This window comes from Marmota flaviventris, chromosome 7, assembly GCF_047511675.1.
Source record: "Marmota flaviventris isolate mMarFla1 chromosome 7, mMarFla1.hap1, whole genome shotgun sequence".
Classification (NCBI taxonomy): Eukaryota; Metazoa; Chordata; class Mammalia; order Rodentia; family Sciuridae; genus Marmota; species Marmota flaviventris.
Window position 1 is genome coordinate 72,259,295 of NC_092504.1, and position 22,950 is coordinate 72,282,244.

Sequence of the window (22,950 nt, forward strand, 5' to 3'; positions counted from 1 at the left end):
TTATGTCCATCAACTATGGTCCACTATTTCCTGGTTTCCCCACCCTCCCTCCACCATTCTCTGACCCCTCACAAGCCATTCCCCCTTCATTTTCCACTTTATAGCATGTGTCTGCAGAGGCCCTCTTTTTTCATACTGTAAAATCTGCACGACCAGCCTGTGTCTTACTGTAACCACTTCTCCCTCCTTCCCTTCCCTATTACCCACCGCACACTGAATCCCGAGAACTGAGTACAAAAGATGAAAGTCACCTGAAGGATTCCTGTTGGTTCTATTGCACTTTAGTAGATAATGATACAACCTTTGGTCTTGTTCTCTTTATGGGCAAAGGATCTAAATGTCATTCTTGGGGCATGGTCAACCTCTCCCCCAATACACACACTTATCACAAATTCAATCTCTGTGCACCTGGCCCTCAATGCAGGGTGAGGAGCTTTTGTTCTGTCTTTGAATACTTCTGTCAATCACCACAAGAATGAGGGAAAATGGTTTAGTTTTCTGATTCATCCAGACTAAAAGAGGATTTATCTCTGTCACCAGCATCTTGCACAACACCAGACACCTACTAGAAACCCATATTTTTTTGAATAAGTGAATCTCCACTTTAGTGTATTGAATCCCTAGTTGATTAGCTGGAAAGGATAAGTGAGGTAAATGAACCTCTATGCAATGTATGCATTATATATATATATTCAACCTGCTCATATTCAAAGCATGGTACTTTCTACCTCTTTCATCACAAAATATGTAAGGACAACAATTTCTTAATTATTGTGTATTTCACAAAAGACTTGTCAGCTTTTCATAAGTCAAATCTATCTAATCGTGTAGCAAAAAATCAAAGCCTTCCATCCACCATTCTTTTCCTTATTTTCCTAGTCAGGATTTCTTAACCAACAGAAGAGAGAAGAAGTAGGCAAGGCAGCAGGTTTTGATGCATGGACAGAATTCCAATCCACACAGAAGCTCTGACCTCAGCCCAGCAGCCCTCAGTTCCTTGCTATTTCTCTTCAGCCTGTGCCTCAACATTTCTATGCTATCTTGTCACTTTCTTGATTTATAATGGGAGTTGGCTAGCATTAATGGAAAAGTAGAGAGTTGCTTGAAAAATATCAAGGAAATACAACACCAAATTCTGTATAGACCTTCAGCCACACTGAGTCAAAAGATTCTTTTATAACCACTCTCCAGCCTTGGAGAACCAGGAGAAGGTGTTTGCTTTTTCTAGGAATGATTATTTCCCTTATTACTCAAACAGAACTCATAGGTCATAGTATCTGAGCAAAGCCAAATTACATTGTGACACCATCAAAAGGAAAAAGAGGCTCACAAAATATCAGAAAAACACTGACACTCCTAATGCCCAGCCTCTGTGAACTCCTGGAGGTACCTCTTAGTGATAGGTTCTAAAGAAACACTCATCTCCCTTCCACTCTAGATCCCACTTCAACACCGAACTTTGAATTCTGATTTTGTTGCTGGATGAAAAGAATAAAAATAAAATCACAATTATTAGGTATATTAAAAATTATGTAACTTCAATTAAATTGTAGGGATCTTATATTTAAATATGTTCTACCTGTTTTTATTAGAGTGAGTAATGAGTAAATTGTTATAAACTGTGAACAACGACAAATAGACCATTCATTTAAACCAGGTCTATTTGAAAAGAAAAGTACTTTAACAATATATTATCATTTCAACCTATTTACTTCTAGAACATAAAAAGAACATATACTGCAAAGGTACCCAAAACTAAAACTTGTCTGTTTCAGAAAACATGTTCAAGTAGTGAAATTGAACAACATTCTGTTTTAGAGTTTGGAAAGATCAATTATATACCCACAATCAAAAAGCAATAAAGTAGCCAGTGTGGTGGCACATGCTTGTAATCCCATCAGTCCAGGAGGATGTAACAGGAGGATCATGAGTTCAAGGTTAGCCTCAGCAAATTAGTAAGGCCCTAAGCAAGACAGGGAGAACTGTCTGTAAATAAATCATAATAAAGCGCTGAGTAGGAGATGTGGCATAGTGGTTAAGAGCCATAGGTTCAATGCTGGTATGAAAAAAAGAAAGAAAGAAAGAAAGAAAGAAGGAAGGAAGGAAGGAAGGAAGGAAGGAAGGAAGGAAGGAAGGAAGGAAGGAAGGAAGGAAGGAAAGAAAGAAATGAATGACACCTCCAGGCCTATTTCCGCTATGTGGCATACATAAGGGAAACTAAATTGCACATTAATTGTTCATTTTCTCAAAGACTGATGTACATGATACAATCACTTTAATGAATGGATTTTAGTTCAGTTCCATTCAAAGGTAAACACACACTTAACAAGTGATCCAATCATTTCAGTTCTAATTTAGCAAAAAAAAAAAAAAATGCTCAATATGTCTAATTAGAGATTTGAATGCAAACATTCATAGCAGTTTATTGGTAATAGCTAAAACCTGAAGTTCATTGTAAGTCAATAAAGTGATCCTTCCAAAGGTTTATGCACATACTTGATATCTGATAGTTTCTTTTTCTCAGTTGTTTTTCGGTTAAATAGAAAGCCTCTCTTCTCTTTTACATGATAACAGATGTTGTGAAAACTTAGCACAGGCCCTTTCTGGTCCCTGGAGCTTGTCCCAGGGAGGACATCAGAGTTTAAAATCAGGTCATTGTTGGAAGACATTTGGAGAGTTCTGTTTTTCTGTAGAGGGAAAAGCAATAGTAAGTTGACAGTCCAGGTAAATGAAATTTTTAAACACGAGATAACAAAACATGAACACATTTAAACCAATCTTTTTTTAAACTGTGCTGCAATGAGTAGGTTCCTTTCCAAAGAACAGCCCACATTACTGTGATAAGAACAACTGGAAAACCTATAATGAGAGGTGGATACAAATTAAAATACCTGCACTCCAATTAGATGTCTTATTTCCAAATTAAGGGGTCCTAAAAAGGGACAACCAAACAGAGGATTTCTAAATGTTCTTTATGAACTTCTTCCAAACCATCCCAGAGTCCTGCCTCTCCCAACCAATGACCAATCAGGTGAATAAAAAGAGTACAATACATAATAATGGTTGACAATATACCCCTTTGAAACTAGAGAAGAACTCATGTAAATTTAAGAGAGATTCTACTGAGAAACTCCTGTGAATTTAAATAAGAGAAGTAGGTAACAAGTCTTGGGGGAGGGGTGTCTGTGGGAGTCAGGGGGGCAACACTGGCAGATGAGAAGTCCTTACCCTTTGTCTCCTCTCTGCATCAAGCTGACCTCACCCTACTGACACCCCATTTAGACCTTCTGTGAGAGGGTAGATAAACTCGGCACCTCTCAGTGGTGCTTTGTACAACTTTATAAAACTCACCTCCAGTGGCTTCAGGCAAAGATCACAGACTCGTTACCTTCTAGAAAAGTAAATATATAATGACATAAATTGAGGTGAACATACTTTATATACAGAGATATGAAAATTGTGTTCTATATGTGTAATAAGGATTGTATGCATTCCACTGTTGTTGTGGATTTAAAAAAAAAAAAACTAAAAATAAAATTTTTTAAAAAAGGAAACTTCAAATTCACCCTCTGGATAAATTGAAGTGGATTACCTAATGCTAGCTGGATCTAAGAACTAAATTCCAGCAAGACCGTGCTCTAAATAGCATCAAGGCCTTTCCAGTCACAAACAAAAGATATTAAGGTAGCGATCAGTAAATATAGGAATATTGGTTCAGCAGGGTCTCCAGCCAAGTACAGAGTTGATTTTCTTCTTCTGAAAACAAACTTATTCATAGACACCAGGATGGGAACAGAAGGTTGGATAGCAATTTTTCTCTGTATTTATCACCCTTTCCTCTCTTAAACAACTGCTACACTACTGACTTTAAATAAGATGACACTGAATCAACCAAATGTATGACTTAAATGAGGTATTCACTCTTCTCAGCTTCCTAGTGAATAGGGAGAATGAGTACTCATCAGTATGGATTTTGTGGGATCATGATGCATGAATAGCTTTGAATATATATTAATATTAATGTCAATATATATTGATAACCACAGAAGTGTACTTTAAGTAGCAGAGATATGTGGTATGAGAATAAAATTATACAATACATTATTGAAAAGGAAAAAATTTATGAGGACCAAATCAACTAGACTATCAACTTTTGGTTCACATTCTGATGTGAACTCAGCATTGATTATTTTAAAGAACATATGAGGTTCTCATAGGTCTATAGAACCTATAGATACAGGTAAGGAGGCCATTTGGGCTCTTTAATTTTCATTAAAACATTTCAATCCTAACTATCTACCCCACAGTATATTTTTCATTCTTAACACTGGGTAAACCTTCCTCCCTGGTAATGTCTTCAACTGCTACCAAACTCATATCAAAAAGTGTCAGCACGATGTCTGAGGTGACAGATAAACAATTACCCTCATCTGATCATTGCACATTGTAGATGTATAAGGAAATGTTGCACCAAACACTTACCTATGTTAAATTAGTGTGGGCCCATTGAAAAACATATACATGTATTTTTAAAACAAAGGACAATATATTTACATGTTATTTAAAGAAAATGAGGGTGAACTATGCCTCTATAAAATGTAGGGTTATCCCCAATTAAGCTCCAGCCATCAACAGTAGCATATGAGACTACAGGGTCTCGGTGTCCAAGTGTGTCTTGTTACAGCTAAAACAATCTTCCTTAGGAAGTACACTTAGAACATGCACTACTGCATGCAATGGACAGCACTGAGGGTGCTGTCCATTGCCATTCCTCAATCTCTTCTGCATCCTCATGTAACACACATACAATACATATTCCTCAAAAATAACGGCCATGAAAATAGACACATGGACCAATGGTACAGAATAGGAGACTCATAGACAAAATCATTTAGGAATACTCATCTGATCGTCTTTGACAAAGGCACCAAAAACACACATGGGAGAAAGGACAGTCTGTTGAAAATGGTGCTTGGCAAATAGGTTATTAATTTAGAGAAGAATGAACATAGAAGGAAAATACAGAAGAATGAACATGGAAGCATGAAAATGTATCAACAATTCCTGCTGTTATATACAACTAAAATGCACCAAAAACATAGGAAATAAAACAAAAAGTTTAAAATTTAAAAAAAAAAAAAGCCAGGAAAAGCTTCTGTGAAAAACCAGCTGGAGAGGGAATTATTGATCATTTTCTTTCTACTATGGCCTCCAGGATACAATTTTTTTTTTTTTTTTTAAGTGCAAAGGCCTTTCAGTTCATCTGTGTCCATTCCAACGTGCTCTCTCTGGCAATGTTCCACTCTAGTTGGAATTTTATTTCATTTTTCTTATGCTCACTTCAAATGATTCATGGATGCCTAATGATAATAAATGCAGAAATTGGTTTGCAGGCTCCTGTGTGTATTTTAATACACCTTAAGAAAAATAATGTATTCCCTAAGAGAACTCCTGAATAATGCCCAAGGCCCTGGAACAAATAAGCCCAATAAACATTTGTTATTATGAATCAGTATTATTTTCTGAAACTGGAGTGAGCATTTACAATTCATATATATATAATATATATATTTACAATTTATATTATTAAATATCATACATATAAAATACATAATATATTATATATTAATATATAATTAATACATTATGTTAGTATATATTAACATAGTATATTAATATACATTATATATTAATATATATATATTTATAATTCATATATAATACATGAATATATAATATGATCTCTTCTTGTACATGCATTTTTTAAAAGCTGATTTATAATCTAGTTTTGGGTCTGAATTTTGTGGACTATTTGAATGTTTTCAATATTATTTTAATAAGTGTTGTAAATAGTTGGTTAATTTTTAAATTTAACTATCAAAACCAAAATACCCACAGAAAAACTCTAAAAAAGAGCTCAAAAACTCTAGAAAACTATCCAAACTTGGAAGCAAACAATGTCCTGGGAATAAGAAAAATAATTATTTGTCCAATCCTTTTAAAATATTAATGCAAACAAATATTTGCTCCACCAGCAGTAATTCTCATGTTCAGTAAGTTTTCATCCATCAATATTAACTTTCATTATCTTCACATATTTAGGGTCAGGCAAGAGTTTTATCTTAATTGACCTGTGCAGGACTCGCACCAGACCTGGAATCAGTTGCACACCCACATAGTTTTCTGAGAAAACCTTCTGAATGGACAGTTTTTATTTCCTACTCTCAAATTAAACTGTCAAGGGTACAAAGTCAGTCATCTCATTTGAGCAGTGTGCTCTTTTCTAACAAAATGTGCTCCCAATAACCACCCACCTTTCCTGTTACACAAACTTGCCCACTTAATAGTAGTTCAAGTGACCAAGGGTTCCAGTCTCAGGACGCATGTGCTCCGAGGCAGAGCATAAAATTGGGGATATAAAGCACAGATATGGAAGTTGAAAGGAGTCAGCATGAACTTCCACACAGGCCCTATAACAACAGCCTCCACAAGGCCACCAAGCTTCTGTGCTGGTGTGACAAGCCTGATACACTTTTTGCAGGTCACCTGTTCCTTTTCCCTACCTCTTTCTACCTGCCCCTCCCTCCTCAGTGGAGGACTGAATGCCTCCCCTTCCCTTTAGCTCTCTAGGGACAAGATCTGCAGGGAGCCAGGACACTGCCTGCAGCCTCCACAGAGCCCTTCCCAGGATGGAGACAACCCCATGGTGCTAGATGCCCTGAGGTGGAGCACTCACCACAGGTAGGTGCCTGAAAAGGTGCTAGCAGCACAGCTGAGGGCTATGGGCAGCAAGCTGGACCACTAGGAGAGAGCCTGAATGGGACTTCTCTATGTAAGCCTCAGGCTGCCGGGCCAGAATGCCAAGAGCTTCCCAGTCCCTGGAGTCAGGCTAGCCCAGAACAGGGTGGGGACAAGAAGGCAAAAGGCGTGGTGCAGCCTGACAGACTTTGATAACCTCCTGTGCTCAGGGCACCCAATGTCCAGGACCACCACCTTCCCATGGAGTCATGTCACAGAGAACACTTTCTCTGACCACAAAGGGACAAAACAAAACCCCAGCATCTGGTGCTTTTTCTAAATGAACAGAAGCAATTTATGTCTGGTATCAGTGGGGATTTCCTGGGCTGATGGACACCTCTTGTGGCTCTGCTGCTATCCTTGGCCCTGAGTGCTGGAGACGCTGACACCTAGGCTTTTCCTCTCACACTTCACCCATCCCAAGGGCAATAGGCAATTTCTGGTCAATGAGTTTGGGACAAATTAGATGGTTGCCCCAGGGCCAAATACATCAGGAAATGAATCTAAAGGGGGTGGAGGATTAGAATGAAAGTATTCCTGTAGAAGATTTCAATATCTTCACACTGCTGAAATAATTACTTCTCTGCAAGAGTTTGAGACTGTGGAAACCCCAGAAGACAGTGTTGTTCAGGAGAAGGGCTGGTGGCCAGACTCTGTGAGTGAGCACTGTCATTCCAGCATTTACCCCGGCCTCTACCCTCAGAAAGTAGTACCTGTATGGAGAAATCCTTCTATCTGCAGTTTACAAAGAAAACCACACAGGTATTATGTTGTTGACTCTGAAAATTATTGTTAATATTTTGTCACATTCAGGAATATTCAGGCATGAATAGAAGAAAAGAAAATGGACAGTACATTAATTTTTAGAATATTGAAGATACTGTATTGTAAACTTAAAGAGCATCAAGTATATGTTATTCTTTTAGCATTTATTCTGTCAATAATAATAAAGACACTGGGAAGGCTCATATAGAAATACGTTTTATGAGATGGAAGCCTCGGCCCTCTTTCGGCGCTCGCTCAGCACAAATGGAAGATGGTGCAAAACAGAGGCTTTGCTTATGGACCGAGCTCTGGACAAAGCACAAGGTCTCCCCAGCACCCCCCACCTCACCAAACACCCTATGTGAGTAACAGATGGAATCCATCTTGGAAAACCTTACTCACCATCTATCGGTGGGCGTGGCTACCAGCGCCGTTCTGCGGCTGATCAGGTACCCAGTTTCCAACTCCCCCACTCCCAGTTGTGATAACTCAAAATTTTTCCCATAAGCTTTTGGGGGGCGTAGCTATTAACGCGGAACAGCAACTGTACAGGCACCTGGTTTCCAACTCAGAGACTAAGAGTAGGGAGGCTCCAGGTAGAAACTCAAGCCCTCCCACACTGGCTACCTCCACCACCCTGAATGCAGAGACTCAAGCCAGGAATAGACAACTCCACCTACTGGAGGAAAAGAAAACAGAGTTCTGAGACTTTTTTTTTCCTTCTTTTCTCGCTCTTCTCATCCAATCTCCTCTACCCTTCCCCCTCTGGTCCTCACATATGTGAATCCAAAAACTTTGCATGAAATTGGACTTTAAGAACTGAATTACCAGAATAATATAATATAGAGGAATTGCATAGACCCCACCTCACCCCACCCCTTTATTATTTTTCTTTTGTTTCTCTCTCTCTTTCTTTCTTTCCTTGTTATTTTTTCTCTTTTCTTCTTTTTTTCCTTCTTTTTTCTTCCTCTCTCTATCCCACTTTCAACCTTGTAACTTTTACTATTTATACGTAGGGTAATTTTCTAAATACAGATAAGGAGTTTGAATTTATACATTCTTCCGTAAATTACCCCTGTCTATTCATTAGAGTTCTCCTCACCATGCACAAAAGTTAACTCAAAATGGATCAAGGTTCTAGGAATCAAACCAGAGACTCTGTGTCTAATAGTAGAAAAAGTAGGCCCTAATCTCCATCTGTGGGGTTAGGCCCCAAGTTCCTTAATAAGACGCCTATAGCACAAGAATTAAAACCAAGAATCAACAAATGGGATGAATTCAAACTAAAAAGTTTTTTTTCTCAGCAAGAGAAATAATATGTGAAGTGAAAAGGGAACCTACATTCTGGGAACAAATTTTTACCTCTCACACATTAGATAGAGCTCTAATCTCAAGGATACACAAAGAACTCAAAAAGTTAAACAACAAAAAAACAAAAACCCAATCAACAAATGGGCCAAGGACCTGAACAGACACTTCTCAGAAGAGGATATAGAATCAATCAACAAATACATGAAAAAATGCTCACCATCACTAGCAATCAGAGAAATGCAGATTAAAACTACTCTAAGATACCATCTCATTCCAATAAGAATGGCAGCCATTATGAAGTGAAACAACAACAAGTACTGGTGAGGATGTGGGGAAAAAGGTACACTCATACTTTGCTGGTGGGACTGCAAATTGGTGCATCCAATTTGGAAAGCAGTATGGAGATTCCTTGGAAAACTGGGAATGGAACCACCATTTGACCCAGCTATTCCTCTTCCCAGACTATACTCAAAAGACCTAAAAACAGCACACTACAGGGACACAACCACATCAATGTTTATAGCAGTAAAATTCACAATAGCTAGACTGTGGAGCCAAACTAGATGCCCTTCAATGGATGAATGGATAAAAAAAATGTGGCATTCATGCACAATGGAATATTACTCAGCACTAAAAAATAATAAGATCATGGCATTTGCAGGGAAATGGATGGCATTGGAGCAGATTATGCTAAGTGAAGTTAGCCAATCCCTCCCCCCAAAATGCTGAATGTCTTCTCTGATATAAGCGAGGTGACTCAAAATGGAGTAGGGAGGAAGAGCATGAGAAGAAAATTACCTCTAGATAGGGAAGAGAGGTAGGAGGAAAAGGGAGGGAGAATGGGAATTGCATGGAACAGGGAAGGAGACTCTCTTTGTTATACAGAATACAGGTATGACGATGTGAGGGGAAAAAAAGAAGAAGTGGGACACATTAGATTGTTTAGAGAGAAGTGATGGGAGGGGAGGGGAGGGGAAGAGGGGAATGGAAGGATAGAAGAATAAAATAGATATTGCTATTGCTGTGGGTATAATGTGACTGCATGACCAATGTGATTCTGCAACCTATACACTCAGAAAAATGAGAAATTATATCCCATCTGATTCAAATGTATGATGTGTCAAGATCATTGTACTGTCATGTGTAACTAATTAAAACAAATTTTAAAAAGGAAATACATTTTATTCAGATTTCATTTTAAACCAAAATTATGATACATTATTAATGATCAGATCTTAATGAATATTGTGGTATCAACATTTTCTGAAAGTAGTTCAAAGAAAGTATCTATAAAAAAGAGAAAGAAAATGTGATATTGATATAAAGTATAAATAAAAAACAGGATGATAGGTTTATATAGTATTTTGGGATTATATAAATAAAAGGAATTAGAATGCTGGGGATGAAGCTCAATGATAGAGGGCTTGCAGCCTGAATGTATCCCCTAGACACATGTAAATAGGTAAATAAATAAATCCAAACATATACCAAAATTCTCTGTATAAAAAATAGTTGGTTGAAAATACAAGTCTAGTGTAATTTTTTTATAGTTGACCTAATGCAAATATACAATTTTTATAATGAGAAAATCATTGTTTTTAAAGGTGAGATCTATTGATAAAATGAACATATAAAGAGTCACAATTCTTAGAATCACACCTGAAAGGGTAAAGTTTCTAAGCTACAAAGCCTGAGTTAAAATGTAAAGGACCAGGCATTGTAAAGCTGCTTCTAAGCTGCAAAGCCTGAGTTAAAATGTAAAGGACCAGGTATTGTTAAGTTCCTATGCTACACCTAAAACCTGAAATTCCTGTAGCTGTTAGGACAATTCCCAGGACTTCCCAGTAAATATTCCCCCTGACCATCTGGTTGTTTAATAACCTAGGATCCCGTGCAGCTTGGCACGTAGGCATTCAGGGCCCAAACCAATCAGTTTGAATGTACCCCCCTTCTTAGGATTGACCTATCACTCCGGCCCGACCTGTTCCCACCAATGAATGTGCTAATCAAGTTTGAGAGTTGTTGTTCGATTTTCCCGCGCCTCATGATGATTTTCTCTGATATATGCAAAGCCCCCGCCCTCCCCAAAAAGTGTACTTAAGCACTGCTTAACCTCTGCTCGGGGCTCTGAGCCACTCTCCCTTGTTGAGCACGGAGCCCCAGCGTGCTGGATTGGATCCTCAATAAACCCCTTTTGGTGTTGCATGAGCCAGTCTCTTGGTGGTCTCTTCCTCCGATGTTCGCCGGACCCTTACACACCTTCACTCAAAACAGGGCCAAACAAGAGAATCAAAAAGTTTTCACATTATTTTTCATCTATTTCATAAAATAGGTTTTTTTAATTAAATTTTTATGGGCCAGTTATTCCACACCTCAGTGTAGTGGCCTTCTTAGAGCCACAAGCTCCTGCCTTGAGTGTTAAGGAACTAGGTGAAAGAACTTCTGCTTCCAGAAATTCTTATACCACCCTATAATCATCTCTGTGCTGTCTTTTGTGGTTTGGATCCTTAGTGTCCCAGGAAAAGCTCATGTGTTAATCCAGGAGTGTTCAGAGGTGAAGTCATTAGATCATGAGAACAATAATATTGTTAGTAGATTAATCATTTTGAAGTAATAATAATTTGAATAGACTGTTGGGTGACAATAGTAGGCAGGTGGGACATGGCCAGAAAAAGTAGTTCATTATGTAAGTGTCCTTGGCTTTTGTATCTTGTCCTTGGCTGTCCTCCTCTCCTGTTTCAGGAGTAATGAAGGATTGTGACAAAACTTGTCAAAATTGTATTCTTTCATCTCCTTCTCTCCTCTCCTCCTCTCCCACTGGGCCCTTGTATTCCAAGAGCGTGCCAACTTTCCTCCACCATGTCTTTCCTTTCTGCCTCACATAGAACTCAAAGAAAGAGAGTTAGCTAACTATGAATTGAATATCTGAAACTGTGAGCCCAATATAAACTTTTACTCCTTTAAGTATTCTTATCAGGTATTTTGGTCATTGTTGTACGAAGCTACCACATCTTGGCTCGAAAAACTGCTCCTGTATGTGGAAATCTCAAGTTTTGGACTCTCCAAAGGCAGCTCTATTAGCTCAGGATGGCAGGAATAAACTTGTTTAATAAGTGGATATAATCATGAATGGGTTCTTTAGCAATAGTGGGAAACATGGTGGCTGGATGTGAGTCTATCCTGAATTCAGGGTGATATTAAGATTGCTTAGTAATATAGTTTGAATGTTGTCTCGTTGGCCCAGGTAAGTCAATGCTGCCCTTTTTTTTGCTGCAAAGGAAGTAGGTACAATGAACACCTGGCTGGAGTTTGCCTTCACAGGTTTAGTTAAAATCTTCCAAATGCTGTCTCCATGGCCTATTTTGAGGCTAATACTACCCTTATTTGAAGGGTGAAGATAAGGCAAAATTAAGTATCAAATAATTTTTTTCCTTTTCATGGATTCATAGCTACAAGTGACCCAGTTGGAAAATGCCAACACTTGGGCAACATGTGGAGATGTAATTATTAATTCCCATTGTTTCAGAATTGTATCAAAACATGTTAAAGTTATATTCTTTCATTACTTACACTGCAGTTAGAACCAGATCTAAGGACACTTGAAATGAAGGCCAAACCAGGTTATCACCAGGTTTCTGCCATCAAATGTGGGCCATCTCCAACCAGAACCAGACCAAATGAGAGAGAAACCAAAGAGAACATCTGTAGACAGAGAATCTTTAATTCCCTCTGATCGGGAACCACATTCCCCCAATGAAGGTCAATCCAGAGCTTCCTGTCAGATGTCAAATCTTGTCTGTCCATATCCAACTTCCTCACAAGAAAAGCCAAGTGAGAGGGAAAGAGAAATACAAATCTGATCACTTGAACCAAAGGGACTCACAGGCCAGGACATCTTCAACCCGAGAGCAAAATGAAACTATGTATTGAAGGTCCACAGTGCTGAACCAGGGAAAGTCCCAGGGATGGTCTATAGGATGAATGACTTGGACATTTTTAACTTGTCCAATGGTCTCTTTAGCAGCAAGGGGCTGATAAGCCATAGTAAATATTCTTCTGATGTTATTTTCGGCTGTCTCATCAAATTGCTACCAAATAAAGTCCATTTTGCACACGAAGTAGTATGCCAGTCATGGCAAGGACAAGTTTTGTAAAAGAGAAAAAGCATATTCATAAATTGACTCAGCACAAGGAGAGACCCTCCTGAGACTAAAGATTATAGGTTTTTCTGGCATAAAGGTGCAGGGTGATTGAAGGCATGAGGAAAGGTGACTTCAGGTGAAGTAAGCAGTGGTCTGCACATGAGTAATCCAATGTCATGGCTCTTCTCAGGATGCTTTTTCAGAAAATATTGGTGTTAGCAGGTGTAAGTATGGAATTTCTGGCCCTCTGATGTAAAAATCTCAACATCCAACACTTGTGCAAGTCCAGATGAAGTCATTGGCTTCAACAAAAATGGGCTTTGAATCCCTGGGAAACAACCTAGGCAAATGATTTCACCATGCCCCACATGTCCCTGGGTTTATCTATATCCAAGATAGTGGGAATCTAATAGTGTATTGCTCAGACCCATGATTTCTAAAATTACAGATTTTTAAATTCAGTTAATAAAGAAAAGTAAGTAAAGCTGGAATATTTATTTAGATTTATACCTCTGTTTCACAGGAATTGGGACTGAATGCCAAAGTAGGAGGAGAGGCTATGTGTACAATGTTCACTCCCTTGGTTCTTCTCACTACTACTAGGGGCCTCTAAGACCTTGGGAAAAGTCTTCTGTAGTGGTTCTAGCAGTGATGAGCAAGTAAACAAATGGAAACAGCTAAAACACTCATCCTCCTGCTTTCACTACTAGTAGAAAGAGATCAAATGTGCATGGCGTCTGTCTTGGAGCTCAGAGAAAATATTAATTTGGTGTGACTTAGCCTAGAATGTGCATGCCCAAAGGACAAGCCATAGTGAAGTCTCTTAGAAGGCAGAATCCACAGGTAAAAGGGGAAGAAGAGAACAAAGAGGGCCAAAGAGATGGACAGTAGGCAGGTAAAATACTGAATCAAATTCCATGCATGCATGATTGTGACAAAATGAACCCAATATGTATAACTATACTGTTCTCATACAAAAAAGGAACAAGATTAAAAAATGATAGGACTAAAAATATTGTGTTTATTAATCCAGATCTGTTATACAGACTGGATTGCTTTCCTATTGTTGATATGTATTTTTCTGACCTACAGACAGATTTTTCCAAAACCCTCTGTCATTTAACATTAGATCAAATGAAGTCTTCTGACAGTGAATCAAAGTATCACTTTCCCTCTGAATTGGGACCATTGAGATAAAAGAATGGCACTGCTGGGAGCCATTAGCCAAGTAGGTATGACAATTTCCTTGCCAGCGTACCCCATGTTGCTGACATGTTGCAGCGACATTGAATGTAGGTGACCTTGCTCAAGGACCAAGGCAGATTAGGGTGTTCCCGGTTTTAAGATAATCGTGTTTAGGGCGTTCCCAGTTTAGGTTCCAGGTTTAAGGTTTAAGATTATTCCTGCTGGGAATAGGGCGTATCCTGCTGCCTGAGTTCCCCTTGAGTTCTCACGGGATTCAGACAGTATATTTTGGAGATAGAAGCCCAGTGGAGGTGGATTTGGGCAGAGAACGTGGATTTGGGCAGAGAACGTGGATTTCCCCAGAACGTGATTGTAGATGGCTGGTGTGAGTTTGGGAATAAAGAGTTGCTGTTTGAATCTACAAGCTGTGTGGTGGCTCGTGATTGTGTGCCCAGCCAGACTGCGGCATTTGTGCCCAGCCAGACTGTGGCATGGCACAAGTTTCCCATAGCATGAGACAAAACATGCTTGGCAAATAATCCACAAAGTTTTCAGAGGACATATTCTGAAAACCACTGTTTTCAGACGCTGGTTGAAATACTACTTGCTTTTGTGCTAATTGTTTAAAAAATAAAAGTAATGCTTTGCTGTCTTGTTTGTTGTTGTCTTAGCATGATCCCTGCCCTATGTATGCCTTGTCCTGCCATCTGCTACTGTGGGCCACTGGACTGCTCCAATGCTGAATGCCCTTAACTGTCCATGCCCCACCTGATAGAGAACAAGGACTTTGCGTTAATTCCCCCAACTTTGTCCTCTTTCAGCCAGAAGCAGCTTGGAGATTCTGTGGCCCAGAAATGGAATGTAGAAATTGACAGTGGGAAAATGTAACAGTGGTCCACTTTATGCTTTGAATATATCCCTTGCTGCTCTGCCACTGAAACTTATTTTTAAAATCAACATGTTTCTCTTCCTCTCTCCTTGCTCCTCCCTATACTCTCCCTATCCCTAATCACAGGGGAAACTGGATTACTTTTCTTTCCCATCCTAGACAGAGTTATCTATCCTTGAGTACACACCCACCATAGAAAGGAAGTAACCCAGACCCTGAGGATGGTACCTAAAGATCTCAGACCTGACTATCTCCAAAATTAACAAGTGAATTACAACTTTAACAGAAAACTTGTGGAATGCAGCCTTTGAATCATCTCTTTAAAAGCTTCAGTGGATGAATGGATTAAAAAACGTGGCATTTATGCACAATGGAATATTACTCAGCACTAAAAATAAATAAGATCATGGCATTTGCAGGGAAATGGATGGCATTAGAGCAGATTATGCTAAGTGAAGTTAGCTAATCCCAATAAAAAAAAATGCTGAATGTCTTCTCTGATATAAGGGGGCTGACTCTAAATGGGGTAGGGAGAGAGAGCATGGGAGGAAGATTACCTCTAGATAGGGAAGAGGGGTGGGAGGGAAAGGGAGGGAAAGGGGGAATAGCATGGATGGTGGAAGGAGACCCTCATCATTATACAAAATACATGTATGAAGATGTGAATTTGATGTCAACATACCTTATATACAGAGATATGATAAATTATGGTATAAAGGTGTATTAAGAATTGTAATGCAAAATAATAATAATAATGATAATAATAATAATAATAAGAAGAAGAAGAAGAAGAAGAAGAGAGCTCATGTAGAAAAAAAAAAGTCCCCTGTTCTTGCTGTAGAGCAGTACCAGAGCCTCTGGGACAGGAGTCCCGTGTGTTTCTCCTTTGCTAACAAAGCAATAAACATTCTTTTTCCTTTTTCTCAAAAAAAAAAAAAAAAGAAAGAAAGGAAAAGAAAAGAAAAGATAAAACAACAAAAATCTTGGTTTAGTTTTTTCTTCATTTGTATTTGCTTTAACTCATTTATAGCATTAGAATCATAAACCCATTGCCTGGAGGAACTTGGTCACTCAAGTGCATGCTGAATGTATGAATAATGGACATATTCTTAGTTTTCCATAAAACTAACAGGAGACATTAAGGTGCCCCACAATCCAAAGCACCATCAATGTGAGAGGGTGACAAAGGCTTTATCATCTGCATATTTATCAACAATAGGAAGAAGACATTAGGAGGATTTAGTTTTAAATCAAGCCATCATGCTTGCACAAAGCAAGATACGAATGAACTTGCTTGAGACTACTGTACCTTTGGTCCTGCTCAAGAGCATCATGACTCCATCATTGAATGCCATATGATAACCAGGAAGACCTGGGCCTGCTACCCAGGAATACCTGGGCCCACGTCCAGGACGCTATCCTCAATTACTGAAAACATCATCATTAAACCTTTTACAAATGATTTTTACAAAATTTATGTAAAATGGAAACTATTACGGTTTGAATGTGAAGTGGCCCCCAAAAGCTCATGTGTGAGATGACGCAAGGAGGTTTAGAGGAGAAATGATTGGGTTATAAGAGCCTTAACCCAATCAGTGAATTAATCCCCTGATACTGAGTGGTGAAAGTGGGAAGGGTGTAGCTGGAGGAGGTTGGTCACTGGGGGCATGGCTTTGGGGTATATATTTGTTTCTGGTGAGTGTAGTTTCTTTCTCTGCTTCCTGATCATCATGTGAGCATCTCCCTCTGCAACATTCTTCAACATGTTCTTCTGCCTCATCTGGAGCCATGAAGAATGAAGCCAGCTGCCTGTGAAACTGTGAGGCCACAAATAAACTTCCTCCTGTACAATTGTTCTGATGGGGTCTTTGTGTCACAGCAGTGAAAAAACTGACCAAAACAGAAATAATTTATTTAATTTCTTAAGATGACTCTTAAGGAAAGCATGAAATGTTAGTGTTAGATGAAAAATACCAGGTACCGAAGTTAAGCTGACATAGTTTAATAGTTTTCAGTGGACTAAATGAATGCACAAATGTTAAGACAAAACCACTATCTTAATAAACTTAGATTAAAAGTGTTAAAAGTTTCAATTTGTACCACATCAAAAGACTCAAAAGGTTTTTTTTTTTTTTTAAATACTTGTTAAAGCAATTACATTCATTATTGGATTGAGTTTTATAGGTAAAAATACAGGTTTTACAGGTAATATATGCATACTCCTTGTAGGTAGTCTCAGGTTATCAACAAAATGTGAAATATGAATGAGTCAAAAGAAAATATCTTTATCTTGGCATGCAATAATTCACTCAAACACTTCCTGTGACATCCTGGATGTCACAGTTCCTATTTTTTTAAAAGAAAGAGTGAAATGAAAAGTCATGATACCAAGTAACTATGAAGTGTTGATATTTGTGTTTAAAACCATGTGAGTTGGGAGGGAAAGGGAGAAAGAAGGGAAATTGCATGGAAATGGAAGGAGACCCTCAGGGTTATACAAAAGTACATACAAGAGGAAGTGAGGGGAAAGGGAAAACATAATACAAGGGGGAGAAATGAATGACAGTAGAGGGGGTAGAGAGAGAAGAGGGGAGGGGAGGGGAGGGGGGATAGTAGAGGATAGGAAAGGCAGCAGAATACAACAGACACTAGTATGGCAATATGTAAATCAATGGACGTGTAACTGATGTGATTCTGCAATCTGTATATGGGGTAAAAATGAGAGTTCATAACCCACTTGAATCAAAGTGTGAAATATGATATATCAAGAACTATGTAATGTTTTGAACAACCAACAATAAAAAATTAAAAAAAAAAACATGTGAGTTAACATGTTCTACTTTTAAGGTAAAGCACTGTCATAGATAACTTTATTAACCTATACTTATAAAAATATTTTTTGCATTGAGTAGAAACATATATATAGAGAGGGGCAATATAAAAGATTATTTTGTTATGACTTAAGACTCTGAATGAATGTAAAGTAAAATAAATTTTCCAAAATCCACATTTTTTCTACTCCTGGTCTTTATTTGAATTAATGAGGAATAATGTATGAGGAAAAAAAGAAAATAATGATTTATGAAAATTAAAGATGAATCCCCTCATTATTAAAAAAAAAAAGTGTACATAACAAAGAATGAAGAACATAAAGAACGCAAAGGTTGTGAAACATGGTGGTCATGTCTTAAATCACCCTTTATCTTTATTTTGGCATTCTCCCAAATTAGGTAACTTGCAGATATGAATCCATAAGAAGCAAAAATATTTTTTTTTTTTTGTAATTCTGCCTGATCTTCATATTCCTTGAAATAAGGACAGTATTGCCTCAAAATGGGCCATGGGGACAGCATTGGAAATATTTTAACTTAGAACTGTCAGGTAAACTTTCTGCTTAATTCTAAGGAATAGCTAGCAGGGGTTCCTGGGGCCACTTTGCTCTTTTGAAGGGGTTTCTCCTGCACTTTTTTTAGGTGTAGATGGACACAACACAATGCCTTTATTTTTATGTGGTGCTGATGATCAAACTCGGGTCCCGCCCGTGCTAGGTGAGCGCTCTACCGTTAAGCCACAATCCCAACCCCTCCCCTGCACTTTTTAACACAATTGACTCATACAAATATCTTGTAACCTTTTCTGGTGAATTCACTTTAGGTTCTGCATGAATTTAATATTTTATTTATTTGGGAATGCCTAATTTTAAAACTTCTTGGAAGTACCTTTAAAATGAATCTTAAACTGCAATTATAGGGTCAGCATGTAAAAGTTCGAAACTTTCTATTTTCTCTTCTGCTGAATTTCTTCTTATATTAAGAAAAACTGTTCTTAAGGTTGCTTGCAGATTTATTCATGTTACAGTTTTATGTGGAAAGCAAATATCTAAGAGTTAACTTGTAAATTCACTTGTGAATTAGAAGAAGGTAAAAGAAGAAGGAGGAATAGGAAATCAATGAAGAGAGAAGCATCAAGTGGAGACGAGGGGTAAGGAGCAAAAAGAGGAAGGGGAGACATAGGAGAAGGACAAGGAGGAGGAGGAGAAATAGCCACAGCCATTTTAAGAAATCAGGCTGCTATGAAATCTGCTTTACCTAAAAAAAAAAATTGTTCCACAAACTTCATAAAACTGCAAATGAATATCTTAAAGTTTAGTAGTATAAACAGGTTATCTTAGCTTCTTCCATTTTGTCATAAATATAATTTGGATTGAACTGTATTTTAATAAACTGGTCAATTCATATTCCTTTATCACTCCTGGGTATTGTGTGTATCAAGTTAACTTTTAGGGGTCTTCTTTGACCAAGTAATAACTTGAAATGCTTGTCTGTATCTGAGTAATGCAGGTACAACTGCCAAAGATAGACTAGGTGAATAGAAAAGATAAATGTTTATAGATGTATTCCTCATGTTGTTTAAAGTCTTAAATTCTGTGATGTTGAATATTGATTAATCATATGAGTCATTTCTAAGTAAGAAATTTAGGGAATAGAAGACTGTTGCCTGTTTCTGGGGAAAAAAAGACAGATATTATCATAAGGGTGGTAGTACTCCCTGTGATTTGCTGCAAAAAGCAGAGAAGCTAAACTTCAGCAAGGTGATCAGTGTACATACTCCCCTTGCAGGAGCAAAAGGGGGTTGTTAACTCACCTACATATACTAGGCAAGTATCAAACTATATTACTAAGCAATATTAAGATAACCCTAATTCAGGATAGTCTTAAACCCAGCCACTGTGTTCCCATTAGTGCTTAAGTATCATTCATGATTACATCCAGATTATTAAACAAATTTATTCCTGCCATCCTGAGCTAATAGAGTTGCCTTTGGAGAATCCAACTCTTGTGGTGTCCACATACAGAAGCAGTTTATCAAATCAGGGTGTGTTAGCTTGCTATTACCATGACCCAAATACCAGATAAGAATACTTAGAGGAGTAAAAGTTGTGGGCTCCCAGTTTTAGATGTTCAGTTCATAGTCAGCTAATTCCCTTGCTTAGGGTCCTATATGATGCAGAACATCATAGAGGAAAGTTTGTCAGCCCTTGCAAGGCAAGAAGGGAAAGAGAGAGAGATAAAAGCAAATAGAAGAGAGGAGAAGAGAGAGAAAGGAGATCCAAGGACAAGATACAATCCCCAAAGATACATACCTAATTAACTACTTTTTCCAGCCATGTTCCACCTGCCTGCTCTTGTCACCCAAAATTGTATTCAAATTATTATTCCTTCAAAAGGATTAGCCTACTAAGTTATTGCTCTCATAATCTAATGATTTCACCTCTCAATATGCCTGAATTAACACACAAGCTTTTCCAAAGACACTAAATATCCAAAGCATAAAAGACACTGCAGAGATGGTCATAGGGTGGTAACTCAGAAAGAAACACTAGAAGTGGAAGTCCTTTCACCTAGTTCCTCCACAAACAGGAACTTATGGCTCTAGAAAGCCACTCCATTTAGGTAAGGAATAACTGGCATATAAAAAATTTTAAAAAATCACCACAAAGAAAACTATTTTACAAAGTAGATAAAAAACGAGGTGAAAACTTTGTTGATTCTCTTGTTTGGGCCCTATTTGAGTGGGGGTGTGACTCAAAGCATTGTCTCTTTAGATATTCATTTTATCAATGGATTTACCTTTAAAAACAATGTTTTTTTCATTATAAATGTATATTTGCATTAAACCAACTATAAAATAAATTGCACTAAAATAGTTGTTTTCATCCAACTATTTTTTACATAGGGAATTTGGGTATATGTTTTTATTTATTTATTTACCTCTTTATGTATGTACAGAGCACAAATCTAGGCTGTAATCTCTCTATAATTTTCAGTGGTATGATGTCTTTCTTTTAAAAAAATATTTATTTTTTAGATTTAGGTGGACACAATATCTTTATTTTACATTTATGTGGTGCTGAGGATGGAACCCAGGACCTTGTGCATGCTAGGTGAGCGCTCTACCATTGAGCCACAATCCCAGCCCCTGATGTCTTTCATTAATATAATTCAAAATACTATATACAACCTGTTATCCTGTTTGATATTTTTGCTTGATCTCAATATCACATTTTCTTTATCCTTTTTTTATAAATAGATACTTTCTTTGAACTGCTTCAATGAAGTTGAAATGAAACCAGAATAAACTGTATTTCTATATGAGTCATCCCAGAATTCATTAACATTCATTCATTGACAGAATGTATCCCAAAAGAATGACTTAATGAAAATGTTTGGTTCATCAAGGATATATATGGATATATATATATATATATATATATATATATATATATATATATATATATATATATATATATGGATAGATATAGATATAGATAGATATAGATATAGATAGATAGATATAGATATAGATATATCCTTGAAGTTCTTTAACTCTACAATAGAGTATCTTCAATATTCTAAAAGTTAATGTTCTATTTTCTTTTTTTCTCTTCTTGCCTGAAATTTTCCTGAATGGGACACAATATTAACAATAATTTTCAGGGTCAAAAGATGATACTGTGGATTTTCTTTGTAAACTGCAGATTGAAGAGTTTCTCCATGCAGGTGCTACTTTCTGAGGATAGAGGAAAGGGGGAATGCATTACTCATTCACAGAGCCTCGTAACCAGCTCTTCTCCTGTACCCATACTGTCTTTTAGGATTTCTACAGCCTAAAAATATTGCAGAGAAATAATTGTTTCAGCAGTGTGTCAAGACACTGAAACCATCCACAGGAATACTTTCATTCTAACCCTCCACCACTTTAGATTCATTTCCTGATGTATTTGGCCCTGGGCACAACCATCTAATTTGTCCCAAATTCACTTACCAGAAATCACCCATTGCCCTTGGGATGGGTGCAGTGTGAGAGGAAAAGCCTAGGTGTCAGAGTTCCCAGTGCTCAGGGGCAAGGAGAGCAGCTGTGCCAAACACTTCTAGCCACAAGAGATGTCCATCAGTCCGGGAAGTCCTCACTGATACCAGACCTAATGGCTTCTGTTCATTTAGAAAAAGCACCAGAGGAGGTACTTTTGATTTGTCCCTGTGTGGTCAGGAAAAGTCTTGTCGATGATACTTCCCAGGAAGTGGGTGGTCCTTGACCTTGGGTGCCCTGAGCACAGAGGTTCATCAAGTTCTGTGAGGCTACATCCTGCCTTTTGCCTTCTTGTCCCCACCCTGGACTTTGAAGCCCAACTCCAGGGATGGGCATCTGCTGGCATTCTGGCCCTGCAGCCTGAGCCCTACATAGAGAAGTCACTTCCCAGCTGTCTCCTAGTGGCCCAGCTTGTGGCCCACAGCCCTGAGCTGGGCTTCCAGCACCTTCCCAGGTGGCTGCCCACAGTGAGTGTCCCACCTGACAGCAGCTGGTACTGTGGGGTTGTCTTTATCCAGGGAAGGGCTCAGTGGAGGCTGTGGGCACTGCCCTGAGTCCTAGCAGACCAACCTCCAAGTACACAGTGGGGAAGAGGAAGCACTCCACCCTCCAGTGAGGAGGGAAGGGTTGGAAGGAGGAGACTGGGAAAAGCCAAGCAAGCTGAGGAAAGTGCTTGAGGATTTCCACAGCAGCACAGATGCTGTGTGTCCTTGTCATAGGGAACCCCCCTCCATATCCCTGCTTTAAATCCAAGAGTTGTATGCTCTGCCTCTAAGCATGTGCATCCTGAGACTAGAGCCCTGAGCCCTTGGTCCCTTGAACTACTGTTAAGTGGGCAAGTTTGTGTGACAGGAAAGGTGGGTGGGTATTGGATGCACATTTGGTTTGAAAAGAGCACACTGCTCAAATGAGATGACTGAGTTTGTACCCTTGGCAGTTTAATTTGAGAGTAGGAAATAAAAACTGCCCATTCAGAGGTTTTTTAGAAAA

At 38.3% G+C, this 22,950-nt stretch overlaps 1 protein-coding gene across 1 annotated transcript in view; it reads right to left on the reverse strand.

The window, feature by feature from the left end:
- The window catches only part of LOC139706420 (broad substrate specificity ATP-binding cassette transporter ABCG2-like), a 55,479-nt gene extending 48,611 nt beyond the window's left edge, over window positions 1–6,868 (reverse strand). Inside the window, exons 1-3 of the mRNA XM_071614434.1 lie at window positions 6,737–6,868; window positions 3,352–3,391; window positions 2,497–2,687 (exon numbers count right to left, since the gene is read on the reverse strand). Coding sequence (XP_071470535.1) covers window positions 2,497–2,669 — 173 coding nt within the window. The 5' untranslated portion in view covers window positions 2,670–2,687; window positions 3,352–3,391; window positions 6,737–6,868. The remainder of the gene's footprint in view (window positions 1–2,496; window positions 2,688–3,351; window positions 3,392–6,736) is intronic.
- Window positions 6,869–22,950: the final 16,082 nt, after the last annotated feature.